Consider the following 22,069-nt stretch of genomic DNA (forward strand, 5'->3'; position numbering starts at 1 on the left):
TGAATATCTTTTTTGTCAATATTTATTATTTTTCTAAAAATATTTGAATATCTTTTCTGTCGAAATTTATTACTTTTCTAAAAATATTTGAATATCTTTTTTGTCGAAATTTATTATTTTTCTAAAAATATTTGAATATCTTATTTGTCAATATTTATTATTTTTCTAAAAATATTGAATATCTTTTTTGTCGAAATTTATTTTTTCTAAAAATATTTGAATATCTTTTTTGTCAATATTTATTATTTTTCTAAAAATATTTGAATTTCTTTTTGTGTCGAAATTTATTATTTTTCTAAAAATATTTGAATATCTTTTTTGTCAATATTTATTATTTTTCTAAAAATATTTGAATTTCTTTTTTGTCGAAATTTATTATTTTTCTAAAAATATTGAATATCTTTTTTGTCGAAATTTATTATTTTTCTAAAAATATTTGAATTTCTTTTTTGTCGAAATTTATTATTTTTCTAAAAATATTTGAATATCTTTTTTGTCAATATTTATTATTTTTCTAAAAATATTTGAATTTCTTTTTTGTCGAAATTTATTATTTTTCTAAAAATATTTGAATTTCTTTTTTGTCGAAATTTATTATTTTTCTAAAAATATTTGAATTTCTTTTTTGTCGAAATTTATTATTTTTCTAAAAATATTTGAATATCTTTTTTGTCAATATTTATTATTTTTCTAAAAATATTTGAATTTCTTTTTTGTCGAAATTTATTATTTTTCTAAAAATATTTGAATATCTTTTTTGTCGAAATTTATTATTTTTCTAAAAATATTTGAATTTCTTTTTTGTCAATATTTATTATTTTTCTAAAAATATTTGAATTTCTTTTTTGTCGAAATTTATTATTTTTCTAAAAATATTTGAATATCTTTTTTGTCAATATTTATTATTTTTCTAAAAATATTTGAATTTCTTTTTTGTCGACATTTATTATTTTTCTAAAAATATTTGAATTTCTTTTTTGTTAATATTTATTATTTTTCTAAAAATATTTGAATTTCTTTGTTGTTAATATTTATTATTTTTCTAAAAATATTTGAATTTCTTTTTTGTCGAAATTTATTATTTTTCTAAAAATATTTGAATATCTTTTTTGTCAATATTTATTATTTTTCTAAAAATATTTGAATTTCTTTTTTGTCGACATTTATTATTTTTCTAAAAATATTTGAATTTCTTTTTTGTTAATATTTATTATTTTTCTAAAAATATTTGAATATCTTTTTTGTCAATATTTATTATTTTTCTAAAAATATTTGAATTTCTTTTTTGTTAATATTTATTATTTTTCTAAAAATATTTGAATTTCTTTTTTGTCGAAATTTATTATTTTTCTAAAAATATTTGAATATCTTTTTTGTCAATATTTATTATTTTTCTAAAAATATTTGAATTTCTTTTTTGTCGACATTTATTATTTTTCTAAAAATATTTGAATTTCTTTTTTGTTAATATTATTATTTTTCTAAAAATATTTGAATTTCTTTGTTGTCGAAATTTATTATTTTTCTAAAAATATTTGAATTTCTTTTTTGTCGACATTTATTATTTTTCTAAAAATATTTGAATTCTTTTTTGTTATATTTATTATTTTTCTAAAAATATTTGAATTTCTTTTTTGTCGAAATTTATTATTTTTCTAAAAATATTTGAATATCTTTTTTGTCAATATTTATTATTTTTCTAAAAATATTTGAATTTCTTTTTTGTCGAAATTTATTATTTTTCTAAAAATATTTGAATATCTTTTTTGTCAATATTTATTATTTTTCTAAAAATATTTGAATTTCTTTTTTTTCGAAATTTATTATTTTTCTAAAAATATTTGAATATCTTTTTTGTCAATATTTATTATTTTTCTAAAAATATTTGAATTTCTTTTTTGTCGACATTTATTATTTTTCTAAAAATATTGAATATCTTTTTTGTCAATATTTATTATTTTTCTAAAAATATTTGAATTTCTTTTTTTTCGAAATTTATTATTTTTCTAAAAATATTTGAATATCTTTTTTGTCAATATTTATTATTTTTCTAAAAATATTTGAATTTCTTTTTTGTCGACATTTATTATTTTTCTAAAAATATTTGAATTTCTTTTTTGTTAATATTTATTATTTTTCTAAAAATATTTGAATTTCTTTTTTGTCGAAATTTATTATTTTTCTAAAAATATTTGTGTCACATACTTACATAAACTTAGTGAATAATATTTTTCACTAGTTTTTTAAAAAATTTTTGTTTTTATAAATATGATATCTATTTCTTTTAGCCAATATGGTTATGAACATATTACATCAATGCTTGTATCATCATCATCATCGTCGTCGTCATCATCGTCATCATCGTCATCGTCGTCATCATCATCATCATCATCGTCATCATTGTCATCATCATCATCATCATCATCATCATCATCGTCATCATCATCATCATCGTCGTCGTCGTCGTCATCGTCATCGTCGTCATCATCATAATCATCATCATCATCGTCATCATCATCATCATCATCATCTTCGTCATCGTCATCATCATTATCGTCATCATCATCATAATCATCGTCATCATCATCATCATCATCGTCGTCATCGTCATCATCATTATCGTCATCATCAGCATCATCATCATCGTCATCATCATCATCATCATCATCTTCGTCATCGTCATCATCATTATCGTCGTCATCATCATAATCATCATCATCATCATCATCGTCGTCATCGTCATCATCATTATCGTCATCATCATCATCATCGTCATCGTCGTCATCATCATCGTCATCATCATCGTCGTCGTCATCATCATCATCATCATCGTCAACAAGTAAAAAAAAAATTATTATTTAATTGTTGTACCATAAACAACAAACAATTCTGTTGATAAAATATAAAATCTGAAAATCAACCATTTTTGTTTTCATCTTTTACAGACTCAACAAGCAGTGAAGGCTATAATATTAGCCAATATGGTAAGTGGATTAACAAACACTTTTCGCCTTTTAATCATCATCATGATGCCTGTATCCCTGGAGATTACATCAGGGTAGGAGAGTATGCACCCTCTGGTATCGCGAGCAGATGGCTTCCAGAGGAGATGAGTAGAAATTACCTCGTTTTCAGCTCTACAACAATGTCCAGCAAGGGGACAAACACAGAGCGGACAAACAAGGACAGACAAACGAATTCAGCCAATTATATAGACCCCAGTGCGTAACTGGTACTTAATCTATCGACCTCGAAAGGATGAAACACAAAGTAGACCTCGGCGGAATTTGAACTCAGAACGGAGCGGCAGACAAAAAGCCTATTTCCTTATTACCCACGAGGGGCTAAACACAGAGAGGACAAACAAGGACAGACAAACGAATTAAGTCGATTATACCGACCGCAGTGCTTAAATGGTACTTAATTTATCGACCCCGAAAGAATGAAAGGCAAAGTCGACCTAGGCGGAATTTGAGCTCAGAACGTAGCGGCAGACGAAATACCGCTAAGCATCTCGCCCGGTGCGCTAAAGTTTCTGCCAGCTCGCCACCTCAAATAATAATAATAATAATAATAATAATAATAATAATAATAATAATAATAATTTCTTTATTGCCCACAAGGGGACAAACATATAGGGGACAGACAAGGTCAGACAAATGAACTAAGTCGATTACATCGACCCCAGTGCGTAACTGGTACATTATTTATCGACCCCGAAAGGATAAAAGGCAAAGTCGACCTAGGCGGAATTTGAACTCAGAATGTAACGGCAGACGAAATACGGCTACGCAGTTCTGCCAGCTTGCCACCTTATGACCTTCCATTTTTGTACTAGCAAGAAGTCAATGCCCTTTGCTAATGCTACGTAACTTTTCAAAATGATGGACCCATCATCATTGTTTGACCGTGGTCGAGACAATGGAATTTACCATGCTACGCCAGACTTCACGGTCCATCATAGCATTACGGAGGTCCTGTTGCTGGATGCCTGTATCCCTGGAGATTAGATCAGGGTATGAATGTGTGCGCCCTCTAGTATTGCGAGTAGATGGCTTCCAGAGGAGAAGAGTAGAAATTGCCTTGTTTTCAGCTCTACAACAATGTCTAGCAAGGGGCCAAACACAGAGAGGAAAAACAAGGACAGACAAACGGATTCAGTCGATTATATCGACCCCAGTGTGTAACTGGTACTTAATTTATCGACCCCGAAGAGATGAAAGGTAAAGTCGATCTCGACGGAATTTGAACTCAGAACGTAGCGGCAGACGAAAAACCTATTTCCTTACTACCCACAAGGGGCTAAACACAGAGAGTACAAACAAGGACAGACAAACGGATTCAGTCGATTATATCGACCCCAGTGTGTAACTGGTACTTAATTTATCGACCCCGAAAGGATGAAAGGCAAAGTCGACCTCGGCGGAATTTGAACTCAGAACATAGCGGCAGACGAAATACCTATTTCCTTACTACCCATAATGGGCTAAACACAGAGAGGACAAACAAGGACAGACAAACGAATTCAGCCGATTATATCGACTCCAGTGCGTAACTTGTACTTACTTTATCGACCCCGAAAGGATGAAAGGCAGGGCTGACCTCGGCGGAATTTGAACTCAGAACGTAACGGCAGACGAAATACAGCTACGCATTTCACCCGGCGTGCTAACGATTCTGCCAGCTCGCCCCCTCAAATAATAATAATAATAATAATAATAATAATAATAATAATAATAATATAATAATAATAATCCCTCACGCCAGACTTCTTTCTGATGATCTCGTTTCTGATGTGCTCTCTCAACGAGATACCAAGCATGTTAAATTCTATATAGAAGTGTTAATTATTATTATTTAATTGTTGTACCATAAACAACAAACAATTCTGTTGATAAAATGTAAAATCTGAAAATCAACCATTTTTGTTTTCATCTTTTACAGACTCAACAAGCAGTGAAGGCTATAATATTAGCCAATATGGTAAGTGGATTAACACACTTTTCGCCTTTTACCCCTCATCATCATCATCATCATTGTTCGACCGTGGTCGAGACAATGGAATTTACTATGCTACGCCAGACTTCACAGTCCGTCATAGCATTACGGAGGTCCTGTTGCTGGATGCCTGTATCCCTGGAGATTAGATCAGGGTAGGAGATGTGCGCCCTCTGGTATCGCGAGTAGATGGCTTCCAGAGGAGATGAGTAGAAATTACCTCTTTTTCAGCTCTACAACAATGTCCAGCAAACTGGACTCTCCTACCTTTCACAAGAGATGATACAGGTGGTAGTTTCCCATATATTTACATTTTGGTTGGATGACGCTTCCACGAGAGATTTTGAGCTCTCATAAGGAGGCGAGTGTAGGTTCTGTTCAACTGCCTCTCAAGCTTCTTTGATAACCTTTGATTCACACACGCACATACACGCACATACACAAACACATATACGTGCACATACACATTAAAAAATACACACACATTCACACATCATCATCATCATCATTGTTCGACCGTGGTCGAGACAATGGAATTTACTATGCTACGCCAGACTTCACAGTCCATCATAGCATTACGGATGTCCTGTTGCTAGATGCCTGTATCCCTGGAGATTACATCAGGATAGGAGATGGGCACCCTCTGGTATCGCGAGCAGATGGCCTCCAGAGGAGATGAGTAGAAATTACCTTGTTTTCAGCTCTACAACAATGTCCAGCAAGGGGCCAAACACAGAGAGGACAAACAAGGACAGACAAACGAATTCAGTCGATTATATTGACCACAGTGCGTAACTAGTACTTAATTTATCGACCCCGAAAGGATGAGAGGCAAAGCTGACTTCGGCGGAATTTGAACTCAGATCGTAGCGGCAGACGAAAAACCTATTTCCTTACTACCCACAAGGGGCTAAACATAGAGGGGACAAACAAGGACAGACAAAGGGATTAAGTCGCTTATATTCGACTGTGGTGCGTAACTAGTACTTAATTTATCGACCCCGAAAGGATGAAAGGCAAAGCTGACTTCGGCGGAATTTGAACTCAGAACATAGCGGCGGACAAAATACCGCTGAGCATTTTTCCCGGTGTCCTAACGTTTCTGCCAGCTCCCTGCCTTTGAGTTTTCAGCAGGTTGGTATCTAAAGGGCCAAGCCTGGCAGATGTTACTATTTTTTTTTATTTAAATCTAAATGTAGGTGCAGGAGTGACTGTGTTGTAAGTAGCTTGTTTACCAACCACATGGTTCCGGGTTCAGTCCCACTGCATGGCATCCTAGGCAGGTGTCTTCTACTATAGCCTCGGGCCGACCAGAGCCTTGTGAGTGGATTTGGTAGACGGAAACTGAAAGAAGCCCGTCGTATATATGTATATATATATATATGTGTGTGTGTGTGTGGTGTGTGTGTGTGTATGTGTGTCTTTGTTTGTCCCTCCAACATCGCTTGAAAATCGATGCTAATGTGTTTATGTCCCTGTCACTTAGCGGTTCGGCAAAAGAGACCGATAGAATAAGTACTGGGCTTACAAAAAGAATAAGTCCCGGGGTCGAATTGCTCGATTAAAGGCGGTGCTCCAGCATGGCCACGGTCAAATGACTGAAACAAGTAAAAGAGTAAAAGAGTATATGTTTTATTGTTCATCTTTTGCAGATCAGGACACAACAACAAAAAATAATTCATTCATTGAATCGAATGAAACAGGAGGCACAACCAGCACTTTGACTATCGTCTTTGTTGTAGTTGGTATTATTGTTTCCATTGGTATTGGTGTCTGCATTTACAAGTTCAGAACAAGTAAAAAGAACTATTCAAGGTGTAAGAATACTATATTTTCTGATTTCTTTTTTTCTTCGTTTCTTCTAAAGAAGAAAAGGTTGTATTTTTAAAAATTTGTTTCTTTATTACCCACAAGGGGCTACACACAGAGGAGACAAACAAGGACAGACAAATGAATTAAGTCGATTACATCGACCCCGGTGCGTAAATGGTACTTAATTTATCGACCCCGAAAGGATGAAAGGCAAAGCCGACCTCGGCGGAATTTGAACAGAGAACATAGCATCAGACGAAATACCAATTTCTCCACTACCCAAAAGGGGCTGAACACAGAGGGGACAAACAAGGACAGACAAATGAATTAAGTCGATTACAACGACTTCAGTGCGTAACTGGTACATAATTTATCGACACCGAAAGGATAAAAGGCAAAGTCGACCTAGGCGGAATTTAAACTCAGAACGTAGCGGCAGACGAAATACCTATTTCTTTACTACCCACAAGGGGCTAAACGCAGAGGAGACAAACAAGGACAGACAAATGAATTAAGTCGATTACAACTACCTCAGTGCGTAACTGGTACATTATTTATCGACCCCGGAAGGATGAAAGGCAAAGTCGACCTTGGCGGAATTTGAACTCAGAACGTAACGACAGACGAAACACGGCTAAGCATTTCTGCCAGCTTACTACCTTATGACCTTCCATTTTTGTACTAGCAAGAAGTCAATCCCCTTTGCTAATGCTATGTAACTTTTCAAAACGATGGACCGATCTGAAGGGAAACAACTAATCCTTTAAATATCATCATCGTTGTTTGACCGTGGTCAAAACAATGGAATTTACTATGCTACGCCAGACTTCACAGTCCATCATAGCATTACGGAGGTCCTGTTGTTGGATGCCTGTATCCCTGGAGATTAGATCAGAGTAGGAGAGTGTGCGCCCTCTGGCATCACGAGTAGATGGCTTCCAGAGGAGAAGAGTAGAAATTACCTCGTTTTCAGCTCTACAACAATGTCCAGCAAACTGGACTCTCCTACCTTTCACAAGAGATGACACAGGTGGTAGTTTCCCATATATTTGCATTTTGGTTGGATGGCGCTTCCACGAGAGATTTTGAGCTCTCATAAGGAGGCGAGTGTAGGTTCCACCCAACCGCCTCTCAAGCTTCTTTGATAACGTCCAGGTTTCTAAGCCATATAGTAGAATTGGTTCGACTGTGGCTTTGAAGATATTAAGTTTGAAATCTCAACAACCCTGCAACCTATGGCTCTGAGATGATACAGGTGGTAGTTTCCCATATATTTGTACTTTGGTTGGATGACGCTTCCACGAGAGATTTTGAGCTCTCATGAGGAGGCGAGTGTAAGTTCCATTCAACTGCCTTTCATGCTTCTTCGATAACGTCCAGGTTTCTAAGCCATATAGTAGAATTGGTTCGACTGTGGCTTTGAAGATTATAACCTTGTCCTTACTAAGCTAGTGTTTGGAACACAAGTTTATTTGAAGCCTTGATGGAAAGTTTTACTTTAGATCTCTTTAAAACAGGGAATTCGTACAATAAAAACAAAGGCAGTTTTCAACAGGTTGGGATCTTTTCAGTTTGAACGGCAGTTATTAACTTAATTTCCTTTCATATACTGGTAGAATGTGTTTATAAAACATCTTTTTCTCTTGGCTTTATTGAGAAAATTCTATGGTTTGTATGATATTTGTTGTTTTTTTTCTTCAATTTCTGCAATTTCAATCAATCAAACAAATCTATTGAGTTAAAAAACATTCTGTGCCGTATGAATATGTCCCTCGTTAAGAAATAGGATCTTTCCGGTTTGACCGGCAGCTTTTTGAAATAATTTCCACGTAACTAAACACTTTTAAACTTCGTATACTAGTAGAATGTGTTTATAAAACATCTTTTTCTCTTGGCTTTATTGAGAAAATTCTATAGTTTGTAAGATACTTGGGTATTTTCGGTTTGAACGGTAGTTTTTTAAAATAATTTCCACGTAACTAAACACTTTTAAACTTCGTATACTGGTAGAATGTGTTTATAAAACATCTTTTTCTCTTGGCTTTATTGAGAAAATTCTATAGTTTGTATGATATTTGGGTCTTTTCGGTTTGAACGGCAGTTTTTAAAAATAATTTCCACATAACTAAACACTTTTAAACTTCGTATACTGGTAGAATGTGTTTATAAAACATCTTTTTCTCTTGGCTTTATTGAGAAAATTCTATAGTTTGTATGATATTTGGGTCTCTTCGGTTTGAACGGCAGTTTTTAAAAATAATTTCCATGTAACTAAACACTTTTAAACTTCGTATACTGGTAGAATGTGTATATAAAACATCTTTTTCTCTTGGCTTTATTAAGAAAATTCTATAGTTTGTAAGATATTTGGGTCTTTTCGGTTTGAACGGCAGTTTTTTAAAATAATTTCCATGTAACTAAACACTTTTAAACTTCGTATACTGGTAGAATGTGTTTATAAAACATCTTTTTCTCTTGGCTTTATTAAGAAAATTCTATAGTTTGTAAGATATTTGTTGTTTTTTTTTTCTTGAATTTCTGCAATTTCAACCAATCAGTGACGTCTGTTGAGGTGAAAACATCTTGTGCCGTATGAATATGTCCCTCGTTTAAGAAACAGATTGGGTTTATTTACATTTGTGAAGAAAAAAAGATACCCTTCCCCCCACCTCTAACCCTAACCCTAACCCTAAAACAGATTGAAATGAAATAGATCGATACTAGGGTCATTATTATGGGTGACAGGTTGGGATCAAAATGGTTCAGTCTTGCTGAATATTACTATTTTTTTTATTACAAACAAAAGGTATCTCTGTTTTATTTTTCAGCCTTTTCATATCAAGGCACAACAACAGAAGAAATTGAAGGACAAACGGATTAAGTCGATTATATCGACCCAGTGTGTAACTGGTACTTATTTAATCGATCCCGAAAGGATGAAAGGCAAAATAGACCTCGGCGGAATTTGAACTCAGAATGTTGTAGCAGACGAAATACTGCTAAGCATTTTGCACAGCGTGCTAACCATTCTGCCACCCCTCCACCTTCTCACTTACAATCATAATAATAATAATATAATATAATAATAATAATATATTAATAATAATAATAATAATAATAATAATAATAATAATAATAATAATAATAATAAAAATATATAATAATATTATATAATAATAATAATATATAATAATAATATAATAATAATAATAATAATAATTATAATAATAATAATGATAATAATTATAATAATAATAATGAAATAATGATAATAAAAATAATAATAATAATAATTAATAATAATAATATAAAATAATAATAATAATGATAATAATTTGGAACCTACATACATTGGAAGCTATGCCAACATTATGGAATAACAACAGAAAAAAGATGGTATAGGCACACACCAGAAAAGGTCACAGAAAACGAGAAAGCAACCATACTCTGGGATATGCCGATACACACAGATAGAGAAATTAAGGCCAACAGACCAGATGTAGTTGTCAGAGATCATGAGAAAAAAAATGCTTTCTAATTGATGTATCAATACCGCAGATGACAACGTGTCTCTAAAAGAAATGGAGAAACTCTCAAAATACAAAGACCTGGAATAGAGGTAACTAGAATGTGGAATCTGAAAACAGAAACATTTCTATCATAGTAGGCGCATTAGGCATGATAAAAAAATATTCAGACAAATACATAACAAAAACACCAGGACTTACAAACACATATAACATACAGAAAATTGCACTACAAGGCACTGCACACATCCTACGCAGAACACTTTCCATACAATAACCATCAGAGCATCACAACAAATCACAGCACATACCCAAGGCACACAGAGCTGCGCTCGGTAGTGAAGTGAAAGCACGCTATGAAAATAAAACTACTGAATAATAATAATAATAATAATAATAATAATAATAATAATAATAATAATAATAAAGTGTTATCATGTACATTGTTTTGTCTTGGTATAAAAGATGGGCTACAGCAAATATTCTGTTCAATACCACAGATTTGCTTGTCAGTTGTTTGACCATAACCAGTTGACCATGTCCCTTAGTGGCTGACGATATGTGCATCTCTGATCACGAGCAGAAGTAGTGGGGGAGCATCATAGCCATGTGTTGAGAGGGATTGTTTGGGGTTTGAATAGTTCACCTCTGGAAACATGGGTGGTTCTTTCAACATCCTTAAACAACCCTTATTCAGGGACTTTTTGAGCGGGATGGGTTACTCAACCTGAAGAAAATTCTAACTGGGCCCCACCTGCAAGGTCATGTGCTGTTTATCTTGATATGAGATCACCATGTCGCGCACATATGGTTGTGATGCATGTGCCTGGTGTGCCTTTATCAGACGGGTAGTCATGATGGGTATACTGGGCTTCGTATATTTTACCCCAGTGTCACTTTGATGGCATGCACTGCTCTCTCACTCAATAATAATAATAATAATAATGATAATGATAAGGATATAATAATAATAATAATAATAATAATAATATTAATAATAATAATAATGATAATGATAAGGATATAATAATAATAATAATAATAATAATAATAATAATAATAATAATAATGATAATAATGATAATGATAATGATAATGATAATAATAATGATAATGATAATGATAATAATAATAATAATAATGATGATGATGATGATGATGACGATGATTATCATGATGATAATAATAATAATAATAACAATAGTAATAATAATAATAATAATGGTACATATGGTTGTGATGCATGTGCCTGGTGTACCCTTATCAGACGGGTAGTCATGATGGGTATACTGGGCTTCGTATATTTTACCCCAGTGCCACTTTGATGGCATGCACTGCTCTCTCACTCAATAATAATAATAATAATAATAATAATAATAATGGTACATATGGTTGTGATGCATGTGCCTGGTGTACCCTTATCAGACGGGTAGTCATGATGGGTATACTGGGCTTCGTATATTTTACCCCAGTGCCACTTTGATGGCATGCACTGCTCTCTCACTCAATAATAATAATAATAATAATAATAATAATGGTACATATGGTTGTGATGCATGTGCCTGGTGTACCCTTATCAGACGGGTAGTCATGATGGGTATACTGGGCTTCGTATATTTTACCCCAGTGCCACTTTGATGGCAGCACTGCTCTCTCACTCAATAATAATAATAATAATAATAATAATGGTAATATGGTTGTGATGCATGTGCCTGGTGTACCCTTATCAGACGGGTAGTCATGATGGTATACTGGGCTTCGTATATTTTACCCCAGTGCCACTTGATGCATTCACTACTCTCTCACTCAATAATAATATTAATAATAATAATAATGGTACATATGGTTGTGATGCATGTGCCTGGTGTACCCTTATCAGACGGGTAGTCATGATGGGTATACTGGGCTTCGTATATTTTACCCCAGTGCCACTTTGATGGCATGCACTGCTCTCTCACTCAATAATAATAATAATAATAATAATAATGGTACATATGGTTGTGATGCATGTGCCTGGTGTACCCTTATCAGACGGGTAGTCATGATGGGTATACTGGGCTTCGTATATTTTACCCCAGTGCCACTTTGATGGCATTCACTACTCTCTCACTCAATAATAATAATAATAATAATAATAATGGTACATATGGTTGTGATGCATGTGCCTGGTGTACCCTTATCAGACGGGTAGTCATGATGGGTATACTGGGCTTCGTATATTTTACCCCAGTGCCACTTTGATGGCATTCACTACTCTCTCACTCAATAATAATAATAATAATAATAATAATGGTACATATGGTTGTGATGCATGTGCCTGGTGTACCCTTATCAGACGGGTAGTCATGATGGGTATACTGGGCTTCGTATATTTTACCCCAGTGCCACTTTGATGGCATTCACTACTCTCTCACTCAATAATAATATAATAATAATAATAATAATGGTACATATGGTTGTGATGCATGTGCCTGGTGTACCTTATCAGACGGGTAGTCATGATGGGTATACTGGGCTTCGTATATTTTACCCCAGTGCCACTTTGATGGCATGCACTGCTCTCTCACTCAATAATAATAATAATAATAATAATAATAATAATGGTACATATGGTTGTGATGCATGTGCCTGGTGTACCCTTATCAGACGGGTAGTCATGATGGTATACTGGGCTTCGTATATTTTACCCCACTGCCACTTTGATGGCATGAACTGCTCTCTCACTCAATAATAATAATAATAATAATAATAATGGTACATATGGTTGTGATGCATGTGCCTGGTGTACCCTTATCAGACGGGTAGTCAGATGGGTATACTGGGCTTCGTATATTTTACCCCAGTGTCACTTTGATGGCATGAACTGCTCTCTTACTCAATAATAATAATATAATAATAATAATAATAATAATGTACATATGGTTGTGATGCATGTGCCTGGTGTACCCTTATCAGACGGGTAGTCATGATGGGTATACTGGGCTTCGTATATTTTACCCCAGTGCACTTTGATGGCATTCACTACCTCTCACTCAATAATAATAATAATAATAATATAATGGTACATATGGTTGTGATGCATGTGCCTGGTGTACCTTATCAGACGGTAGTCATGATGGGTATACGGGCTTCGTATATTTTACCCCAGTGCCACTTTGATGGCATTCACTACTCTCTCACTCAATAATAATAATAATAATAATAATAATGGTACATATGGTTGTGATGCATGTGTGCCTGGTGTACCCTTATCAGACGGGTAGTCATGATGGGTATACTGGGCTTCGTATATTTTACCCCAGTGTCACTTTGATGGCATGAACTGCTCTCTTACTCAATAATAATATAATAATAATAATAATAATGGTACATATGGTTGTGATGCATGTGCCTGGTGTACCCTTATCAGACGGGTAGTCATGATGGGTATACTGGGCTTCGTATATTTTACCCCAGTGCCACTTTGATGGCATGAACTGCTCTCTTACTCAATAATAATAATAATAATAATAATAATAATGGTACATATGGTTGTGATGCATGTGCCTGGTGTACCCTTATCAGACGGGTAGTCATGATGGGTATACTGGGCTTCGTATATTTTACCCCAGTGTCACTTTGATGGCATGCACTGCTCTCTCACTCAATAATAATAATAATAATAATAATAATAATAATAATAATAATAATAATAATAATAATAATGGTGCAAATAATTTCCTAATGTTTAGGCAAATTCTCTGTGTGTGTGTGTATATTTATGTTTATATATAAATACATATCTATAATAGAAATATTAAAATAACTAAGTCTCTCTAAAAGAGAACAGCGGCAGCGTTCCCGGAAAATAATAGTTATCGCCATACTAATATGGCATTCTTATAAAAATAAGAATAAAGCTGTCCGCTTATTAGCTCCATGAGGCCATCGCCGGTCAAGTAGTGTGGAGCGACTGACCTCCCTTGTTCGAAGGTTATATGGATACAGTTTGTGTATCAAATAGCTAACTTAAGGCGATGGCCTCATGGAGCTAATAAGCGGGACAGCTATTCTTATTTTTATAAGAATGCCATATTAGTATGGCGATAACTATTAAATACATATCATTTGCATTTAAAGCATGTAAATATATTTTTGATTTGTGCAATAAAGACACATTTAAAATGCATTTGAAATACATTTTGCGTTATTTATATTTTGTTTATATTGAAAGTGTATGTTTATTATCGATATCAGATTCTCAATAAAACAATTATTTAAAAATAACAGCAGGCTCGTATCTCTGATGTTCAAAGTTTTTGTTCGGGGCAACATATAAACATTTGGGGGCGTAACTTCGGTATAGGTACCGGTGTAAGTACCGGATACATTTCAAGAAAATGTTTTTTATTATATATGGGGTGTTGTGTTAGGGTTTGTATTAGGGTTAGGGTTTGTGTTAGGGTTAGGGTTTGTGTTAGGGTTAGGGTTAGGGTTTGTATTAGGGTTAGGGTTTGTGTTAGGGTTAGGGTTAGGGTTTGTATTAGGGTTAGGGTTTGTGTTAGGGTTAGGGTTTGTGTTAGGGTTAGGGTTTGTATTAGGGTTAGGGTTTGTGTTAGGGTTAGGGTTAGGGTTTGTATTAGGGTTAGGGTTTGTGTTAGGGTTAGGGTTTGTGTTAGGGTTTGTGCTAGGGTTTGTATTAGGGTTAGGGTTTGTGTTAGGGTTAGGGTTTGTGTTAGGGTTAGGGTTTGTGTTAGGGTTAGGGTTAGGGTTTGTATTAGGGTTAGGGTTTGTATTAGGGTTAGGGTTTGTGTTAGGGTTAGGATTTGTGTTAGGGTTAGGGTTTGTATTAGGGTTAGGGTTTGTGTTAGGGTTAGGGTTTGTGTTAGGGTTTGTGTTAGGGTTTGTATTAGGGTTAGGGTTTGTGTTAGGGTTAGGGTTTGTGTTAGGGTTAGGGTTTGTGTTAGGGTTTGTGTTAGGGTTAGGGTTAGGGTTTGTGTTAGGGTTAGGGTTTGTATTAGGGTTAGGGTTTGTGTTAGGGTTAGGGTTTGTGTTAGGGTTAGGGTTTGTATTAGGGTTAGGGTTTGTGTTAGGGTTAGGGTTAGGGTTTGTATTAGGGTTAGGGTTTGTGTTAGGGTTAGGGTTTGTGTTAGGGTTTGTGTTAGGGTTAGGGTTAGGGTTTGTGTTAGTGGAGGGTTTGTGTTAGTGTAGGGGTTGTGTTAGGGTTTGTGTTAGGGTTGTGTTAGGGTTTGTGTTAGGTTTGTATTAGGGTTAGGGTTTGTGTTAGGGTTAGGTTTGTTTGTGTTAGGGTTAGGGTTTAGGGTTTGTATTAGGGATAGGGTTTGTGTTAGGGTTTTGATTAGGGTTAGGGTTTGTGTGGTAGTGTTAGGGTTTGTGTTAGGGTTAGGTTAGGGTTTGTCGGATTAGGGTTGTGTTAGGGTTTGTGTTAGGGTTAGGGTTAGGGTTTTTTTGTGTTAGGGTTAGGGTTGTGTTAGGGTTTAGGGTTTGTGTTAGGGTTAGGGTTAGGGTTGTGTTAGTTGGGTTAGGTTTTTATTAGTAGGGTTTGTGTTAGGTTGTATGGGTTAGGGTTTGTATTAGGGTTAGGGGTGGTTGTTAGGGTTAGGGTTTGCGTTAGGGTTAGGGTTTGTATTAGGGTTAGGGTTTGTGTAGGGTTTTTGTATTAGGGTTAGGGTTTGTGTTAGGGTTGTGGGTTAGGGTTAGGGTTTGTATTAGGGTTAGGGTTGTGTTAGGGTTAGGGTTTGTGTTAGGGTTTGTGTTAGGGTTAGGGGGGTTAGGGTTTGTGTTAGTGTTAGGGTTTGTGTTAGGGTTAGGGTTAGGGTTTGTATTAGGGTTAGGGTTTGTGTTAGGGTTAGGGTTAGGGTTTGTATTAGGGTTAGGGTTTGTATTAGGGTTAGTGTTTGTGTTAGGGTTTGTGTTAGGGTTAGGGTTTGTGTTAGTGTTAGGGTTAGGGTTTGTATTAGGGTTAGGGTTTGTATTAGGGTTAGGGCTTGTATTAGGGTTAGGGTTTGTATTAGGGTTAGGGTTTGTGTTAGGGTTTGTGTTAGGGTTAGGGTTTGTGTTAGTGTTACGGTTAGGGTTTGTATTAGGGTTAGGGTTTGTATTAGGGTTAGGGTTTGTATTAGGGTTAGGGTTTGTATTAGGGTTAGGGTTTGTGTTAGTGTTAGGGTTAGGGTTTGTGTTAGGGTTAGTGTTAGGGTTTGTGTTAGGGTTAGGGTTTGTGTTAGGGTTAGGGTTAGGGTTTGTATTAGGGTTAGGGTTTGTATTAGGGTTAGGGTTTGTGTTAGTGTTAGGGTTAGGGTTTGTGTTAGGGTTAGGGTTTGTGTTAGTGTTAGGGTTAGGGTTTGTATTAGGGTTAGGGTTGGTGTTGGGTTAGGGTTTGTGTTAGTGTTAGGGTTTAGGGTTGTGTATTAGGGTTAGGGTTGTTGTTAGGGGTAGGGTTTTGTGTTAGGGTTAGGGGTTGGGTTAGGGTTTTTGTGTTAGGGTTAGGGTTTGTATTAGGGTTATTGTGTGTTAGGGTGTGTTTAGTTTAGGGTTTGTATAGGGTTAGGGTTTAGGTTTTGGGTTAGGGTTAGGGTTTGTGGTTAGTGCTAGGGGTTAGGGTTTGTATTAGGGTTAGGGTTGTGTGTGGGTTAGGGTTAGGGTTTTAAGGTGTATTAGGGTTAGGTTTGGTATTAGGGTTAGGGTTTGTGTTAGGGTTAGGGTTTTATATTAGGGTTTTGTGTTAGGATTAGGGTTAGGATTTGTATTAGGGTTAGGGTTAGGGTTTGGTTGTGTTAGGGTTAGGGTTTGTGTTAGTGCTAGGGTTAGGGTTTGTATTAGGGTTAGGGTTTGTATTAGGGTTAGGGTTTGTGTTAGGGTTAGGGTTTGTGTTAGTGCTAGGGTTAGGGTTTGTATTAGGGTTAGGGTTTGTTTTTGTTTAGGGTTAGGGTTTGTGTTAGGGTTAGGGTTAGGGTTGGTATTAGGGTTAGGGTTAGGTTGGGTTAGGGTTTGTATTAGGGTTAGGGTTTGTCTTAGGGTTTGTATTAGGGTTAGGGTTTGTGTGTAGTTAGGGTTAGGGAGTGTGTTAGGGTTGGGTAGGTTGTATTAGGTTTAGGGTTTGTGTTAGGGTTAGGGTTAGGTTTGTTGTGTTAGGGTAGGGTTTGTATTAGGGTTAGGGTTTGTTATTAGGGTTAGGGTTTGTATTAGGGTTAGGGTTTGTGTCAGGGTTAGGGTTAGGGTTAGGGTTTGTGTTAGGGTTAGGGTTTGTGTTAGTGCTAGGGTTAGGGTTTGTATTAGGGTTATGGTTTGTGTTAGGGTTAGGGTTTGTATTAGGGTGAGGGTTTGTATTAGGGTTAGGGTTTGTATTAGGTTAGGGTTTGTATTAGGGTTAGGGTTAGGGTTTGGTTAGGATTAGGGAGGAGTGTGTTAGGGTTAGGGTTAGGGTTTGTATTAGGGTTAGGGTTGTTGTTAGGGTTAGGGTTAGGGTTGTATTAGGGTTAGGTTAGGGTTTGTGGTTAGGTGTAGGGTTTGTATTAGGGTTTAGGGTTTGTATTAGGGTTAGGGTTTGTGTTGTAGGGTGTATTAAGGTTGGGGTTTAGGGTTTGTGTTAGGGTTAGGGTTTGTGTTAGTGCTAGGGTTAGGGTTTGTATTAGGGTTATGGTTTGTGTTAGGGTTAGGGTTTGTATTAAGGTGAGGGTTTGTATTAGGGTTAGGGTTTGTATTAGGGTTAGGGTTTGTATTAGGGTTAGGGTTAGGGTTTGTGTTAGGGTTAGGGTTTGTGTTAGGGTAAGGTTTTTTAGGGTTAAGGTTTGTGTTAGGGTTAGGGTTAGGGTTTGTGTTAGGGTTAGGGTTTGTGCTAGGGTTAGGGTTTGTATTAGGGTTAGGATTTGTGCTAGTGTTAGGGTTAGGGTTTGTGTTAGGGTTAGGGTTAGGGTTTGTATTAGGGTTAGGGTTTGTATTAGGGTTAGGGTTTGTATTAGGGTTAGGGTTTGTGTTAGGGTTAGGGTTTAGGGTTTGTGTTTGTGTTAGGGTTTAGGGTTTGTATTAGGGTTAGGGTTTGTGTTAGGGTTTAGGATTTGTATTAGGGTTTTAGGGTTAGGGTTTGTGTGTAGGGTTTGTTAGGTTTTTGTATTAGGGTTAGGGTACGGGTGGAGAAGAAAGGGTTAAAAAGGTTTCTGTTATCTTCAGAAATGTAAACAAAGTCACGTGTGTTTGCTCATTTGGGAATTCTCTTCTGTCATCTACTTGTTTAGGGTACATGTGCATCAGAGTACCAGTGTATTGAGAGAAAAGCTGGGCATAAGAGGAATTAGAAGCTGTGTGTACGGAAGATGGCTGCACCGGTTTGGTCATGTGATGTGGATGGATGAGGACATTTGGAGAAGGACGTTCCAATCATTGAAAGTGGAGGGAAGCTGTGGAAGAAAGAGACCCAGGAGTACATGGGGATGCAGTGCTAAGGGCTGATCTCAAATGCTGAGTTTTACGATGGAGATTACAGAGAACAGACATATGTGGTGCATTGCTTCACTTGCGTCCCCAAAATCCATCCCCTCCTCGCCGTGGTGGGGACGCTGGCAATGGGTAGTGTCAGAGCAATGCTGTCGGGAACTTCGGTTCCTGGTAGGGGCCACCCAAGGCGGATTGGTCTGACACCAAGTGGTATTAGGGCCACAACCCGGCAGACGGGGCTCTGGTGAAAATCCTCGGAGTGTCTGTTTGTGTCCCCAAAGTCCATCCCTTCCTCACCATGGTGGGGACATTGGTAATGGGTAGTGTCAGAGCTATGCCGTCGAGAAGTTCGGTTCCTGGTAGGGGCCACCCAAGGCGGATTGGTCTGACACCAAGTGGTATTAGGGCTACAACCCAGCAGGCGGGGCTCTGGTGAAAATCCTCGGAGTGTCTGTTTGTGTCCCCAAAGTCCATCCCTTCCTCACCATGGTGGGGACATTGGTAATGGGTAGTGTCAGAGCAATGCTGTCGGGAACTTCGGTTCCTGGTAGGGGCCACCCAAGGCGGATTGGTCTGACACCGAGTGGTATTAGGGCCACAACCCAGCAGGCGGGGCTCTGGTGAAATTCCTCGGAGTGTCTGTTTGTGTCCCCAAAGTCCATCCCTTCCTCACCATGGTGGGGACACTGGCAATGGGTAGTGTCAGAGCTATGCCGTCGAGAAGTTCGGTTCCTGGTAGGGGCCACCCAAGGCGGATTGGTCTGACACCAAGTGGTATTAGGGCTACAACCCGGCAGACGGGGCTCTGGTGAAAATCCTCTGAGTGTTTGCTTCGGCAACCGGTGGCTCCTCGGTCATTCTGCCCCTGCATCTGCGGACAATCTGCGGCAAACAGGATGTCTGTATATGCAGGATTGTTGGGGACCGCTTGTGAAATCCACATATTCCCACGAAACTTCTTCCATGAATTCTCAATGGCGAATACAAGGCCTCGAGGGTGGTAGAAGAAGCCGACTCAACCCACCCAGGGTGAATGTCACCTCAAGTACAAGTACAAGTACATTGCTTCATTTGAGAAGACCTGCCCACCACAACAGAATTGAGATCCTAAAACCACAGTACTTCGTAAAAAGCACTGGTAGTGGTGATGCCATATAAAAAGCAAATCGGTTGACGTTACCAAGAGCAACAAACTGTAGAAACTAAGTCGAAACAGACTAGGGAACTTGGTGTGGCCCCTGTCCCCCCCCCCCCTGCAAGCTCCTGTCAAGGCATCCCACCAATGCCATCATGGAAAACGGATGGGATCATTTCGGTTGACCGGAGACCGGTTGTTTTTTAAAATAATTTCCACGTAACTAAACACTTTTAAACTTCGTATATACTGGTAGAATGTGTTTATAAAACATCTTTTTCTCTTGGCTTTATTGAGAAAATTCTATAGTTTGTAAGATATTTGGGTCTTTTCGGTTTGACCGGCAGTTTTTTAAAATAATTCCACGTAACTAAACACTTTTAAACTTCGTATACTGGTAGAATGTGTTATAAAAACATCTTTTTCTCTTGGCTTTATTGAGAAAATTCTATAGTTGTAAGATATTTGGGTCTTTTCGGTTTGACCGGCCAGTTTTTTAAAATATTTCCACGTAACTAAACACTTTTAAACTTCGTATACTGGTAGAATGTGTTTATAAAACATCTTTTTCTCTTGGCTTTATTGAGAAAATTCTATAGTTTGTAAGATATTTGGGTCTTTTCGGTTTGACCGGCAGTTTTTTTAAAATAATTTCCACGTACTAAAACACTTTTAAACTTCGTATACTGGTAGAATGTGTTTATAAAACATCTTTTTCTCTTGGCTTTATTGAGAAAACTCTATAGTTTGTAAGATATTTGGGTCTTTTCGGTTTGACCGGCAGTTTTTTTAAAATAATTTCCACGTAACTAACACTTTTAAACTTCGAAACTCGTAGAATGTGTTTATATAAAACATCTTTTTCTCTTGGCTTTATTGAGAAAACTCTATAGTTGTAAGATATTTGGGTCTTTTCGGTTTGACCGGCAGTTTTTTAAAATAATTTCCACGTAACTAAACACTTTTAAACTTCGTATACTCGTAGAATGTGTTTATAAAACATCTTTTTCTCTTGGCTTTATTGAGAAAATTCTATAGTTTGTAAGATATTTGGGTCTTTTCGGTTTGACCGGCAGTTTTTTAAAATAATTTCCACGTAACTAAACACTTTTAAACTTCGTATACTCGTAGAATGTGTTTATAAAACATCTTTTTCTCTTGGCTTTATTGAGAAAACTCTATAGTTTGTAAGATATTTGGGTCTTTTCGGTTTGACCGCAGTTTTTTTAAAATATTTCCACGTAACTAAACACTTTTAAACTTCGTATACTCGTAGAATGTGTTTATAAAACATCTTTTTCTCTTGGCTTTTATTTATTGAGAAAATTCTATAGTTTGTAAGATATTTGGGTCTTTTCGGTTTGAACCGGCAGTTTTTTAAAATAATTTCCACGTAACTAACACTTTTAAACTTCGTATACTCGTAGAATGTGTTTATAAAACATCTTTTTCTCTTGGTTTTATTGAGAAAATTCTATAGTTTGTAAGATATTTGGGTCTTTTCGGTTTGACCGGCAGTTTTTTAAAATAATTTCCACGTAACTAAACACTTTTAAACTTCGTATACTGGTAGAATGTGTTTATAAAACATCGTTTTCTCTTGGCTTTATTGAGAAAATTCTATAGTTTGTAAGATATTTGTTGTTTTTTTTCTTCAATTCCTGCAATTTCAACCAATCAAACAAATCTATTGAGGTAAAAAACATTCTGTGCCGTATGAATATGTCCCTCATTTAAGAAATAGGATCTTTCTGGTTTGACCGGCAGTTTTTTAAAATAATTTCCACGTAACTAAACACTTTTAAACTTCGTATACTGGTAGAATGTGTTTATAAAACATCTTTTTCTCTTGGCTTTATTGAGAAAATTCTATAGTTTGTAAGATGTTTGTTGTTTTTTCTTCAATTTCTGCAATTTCAACCAATCAATGACGTCTATGGAGGTAAAAAAAATATTCTGTGCCATATGAATATGTCCCTCGTTTAAGAAACAGATTTGGTTTATTTACATTGCTAAAGGAAAAAGGGATCTTTTCGATTTGAACGGCAGTTTTTTAAAATAATTTCTAGGTAACTAAACACTTTTAAACTTCATATACTGGTAGAATGTGTTTATAAAACATCTTTTTCTCTTGGCTTTATGAGAAAATTCTATAGTTTGTAAGATA

General features: G+C 36.1%; 2 protein-coding genes across 2 annotated transcripts in view; both read left to right on the forward strand.

Annotated features, from left to right (window-relative positions):
* Nucleotides 1–9,777, forward strand: part of LOC115225073 — a 14,733-nt gene extending 4,956 nt beyond the window's left edge. The window contains exons 3-6 of the mRNA XM_029795993.2: nucleotides 2,946–2,984; nucleotides 4,945–4,983; nucleotides 6,651–6,815; nucleotides 9,639–9,777. Coding sequence (XP_029651853.1) covers nucleotides 2,946–2,984; nucleotides 4,945–4,983; nucleotides 6,651–6,815; nucleotides 9,639–9,691 — 296 coding nt within the window. The 3' untranslated portion in view covers nucleotides 9,692–9,777. The remainder of the gene's footprint in view (nucleotides 1–2,945; nucleotides 2,985–4,944; nucleotides 4,984–6,650; nucleotides 6,816–9,638) is intronic.
* LOC115225372 overlaps nucleotides 1–22,069 on the forward strand; it is a 52,055-nt gene that overhangs the window by 4,960 nt on the left and 25,026 nt on the right. The gene's annotated exons all lie outside the window — the stretch shown is intronic.

This window comes from Octopus sinensis, linkage group LG27 (assembly GCF_006345805.1).
Source record: "Octopus sinensis linkage group LG27, ASM634580v1, whole genome shotgun sequence".
NCBI classification, from domain to species: domain Eukaryota; kingdom Metazoa; phylum Mollusca; class Cephalopoda; order Octopoda; family Octopodidae; genus Octopus; species Octopus sinensis.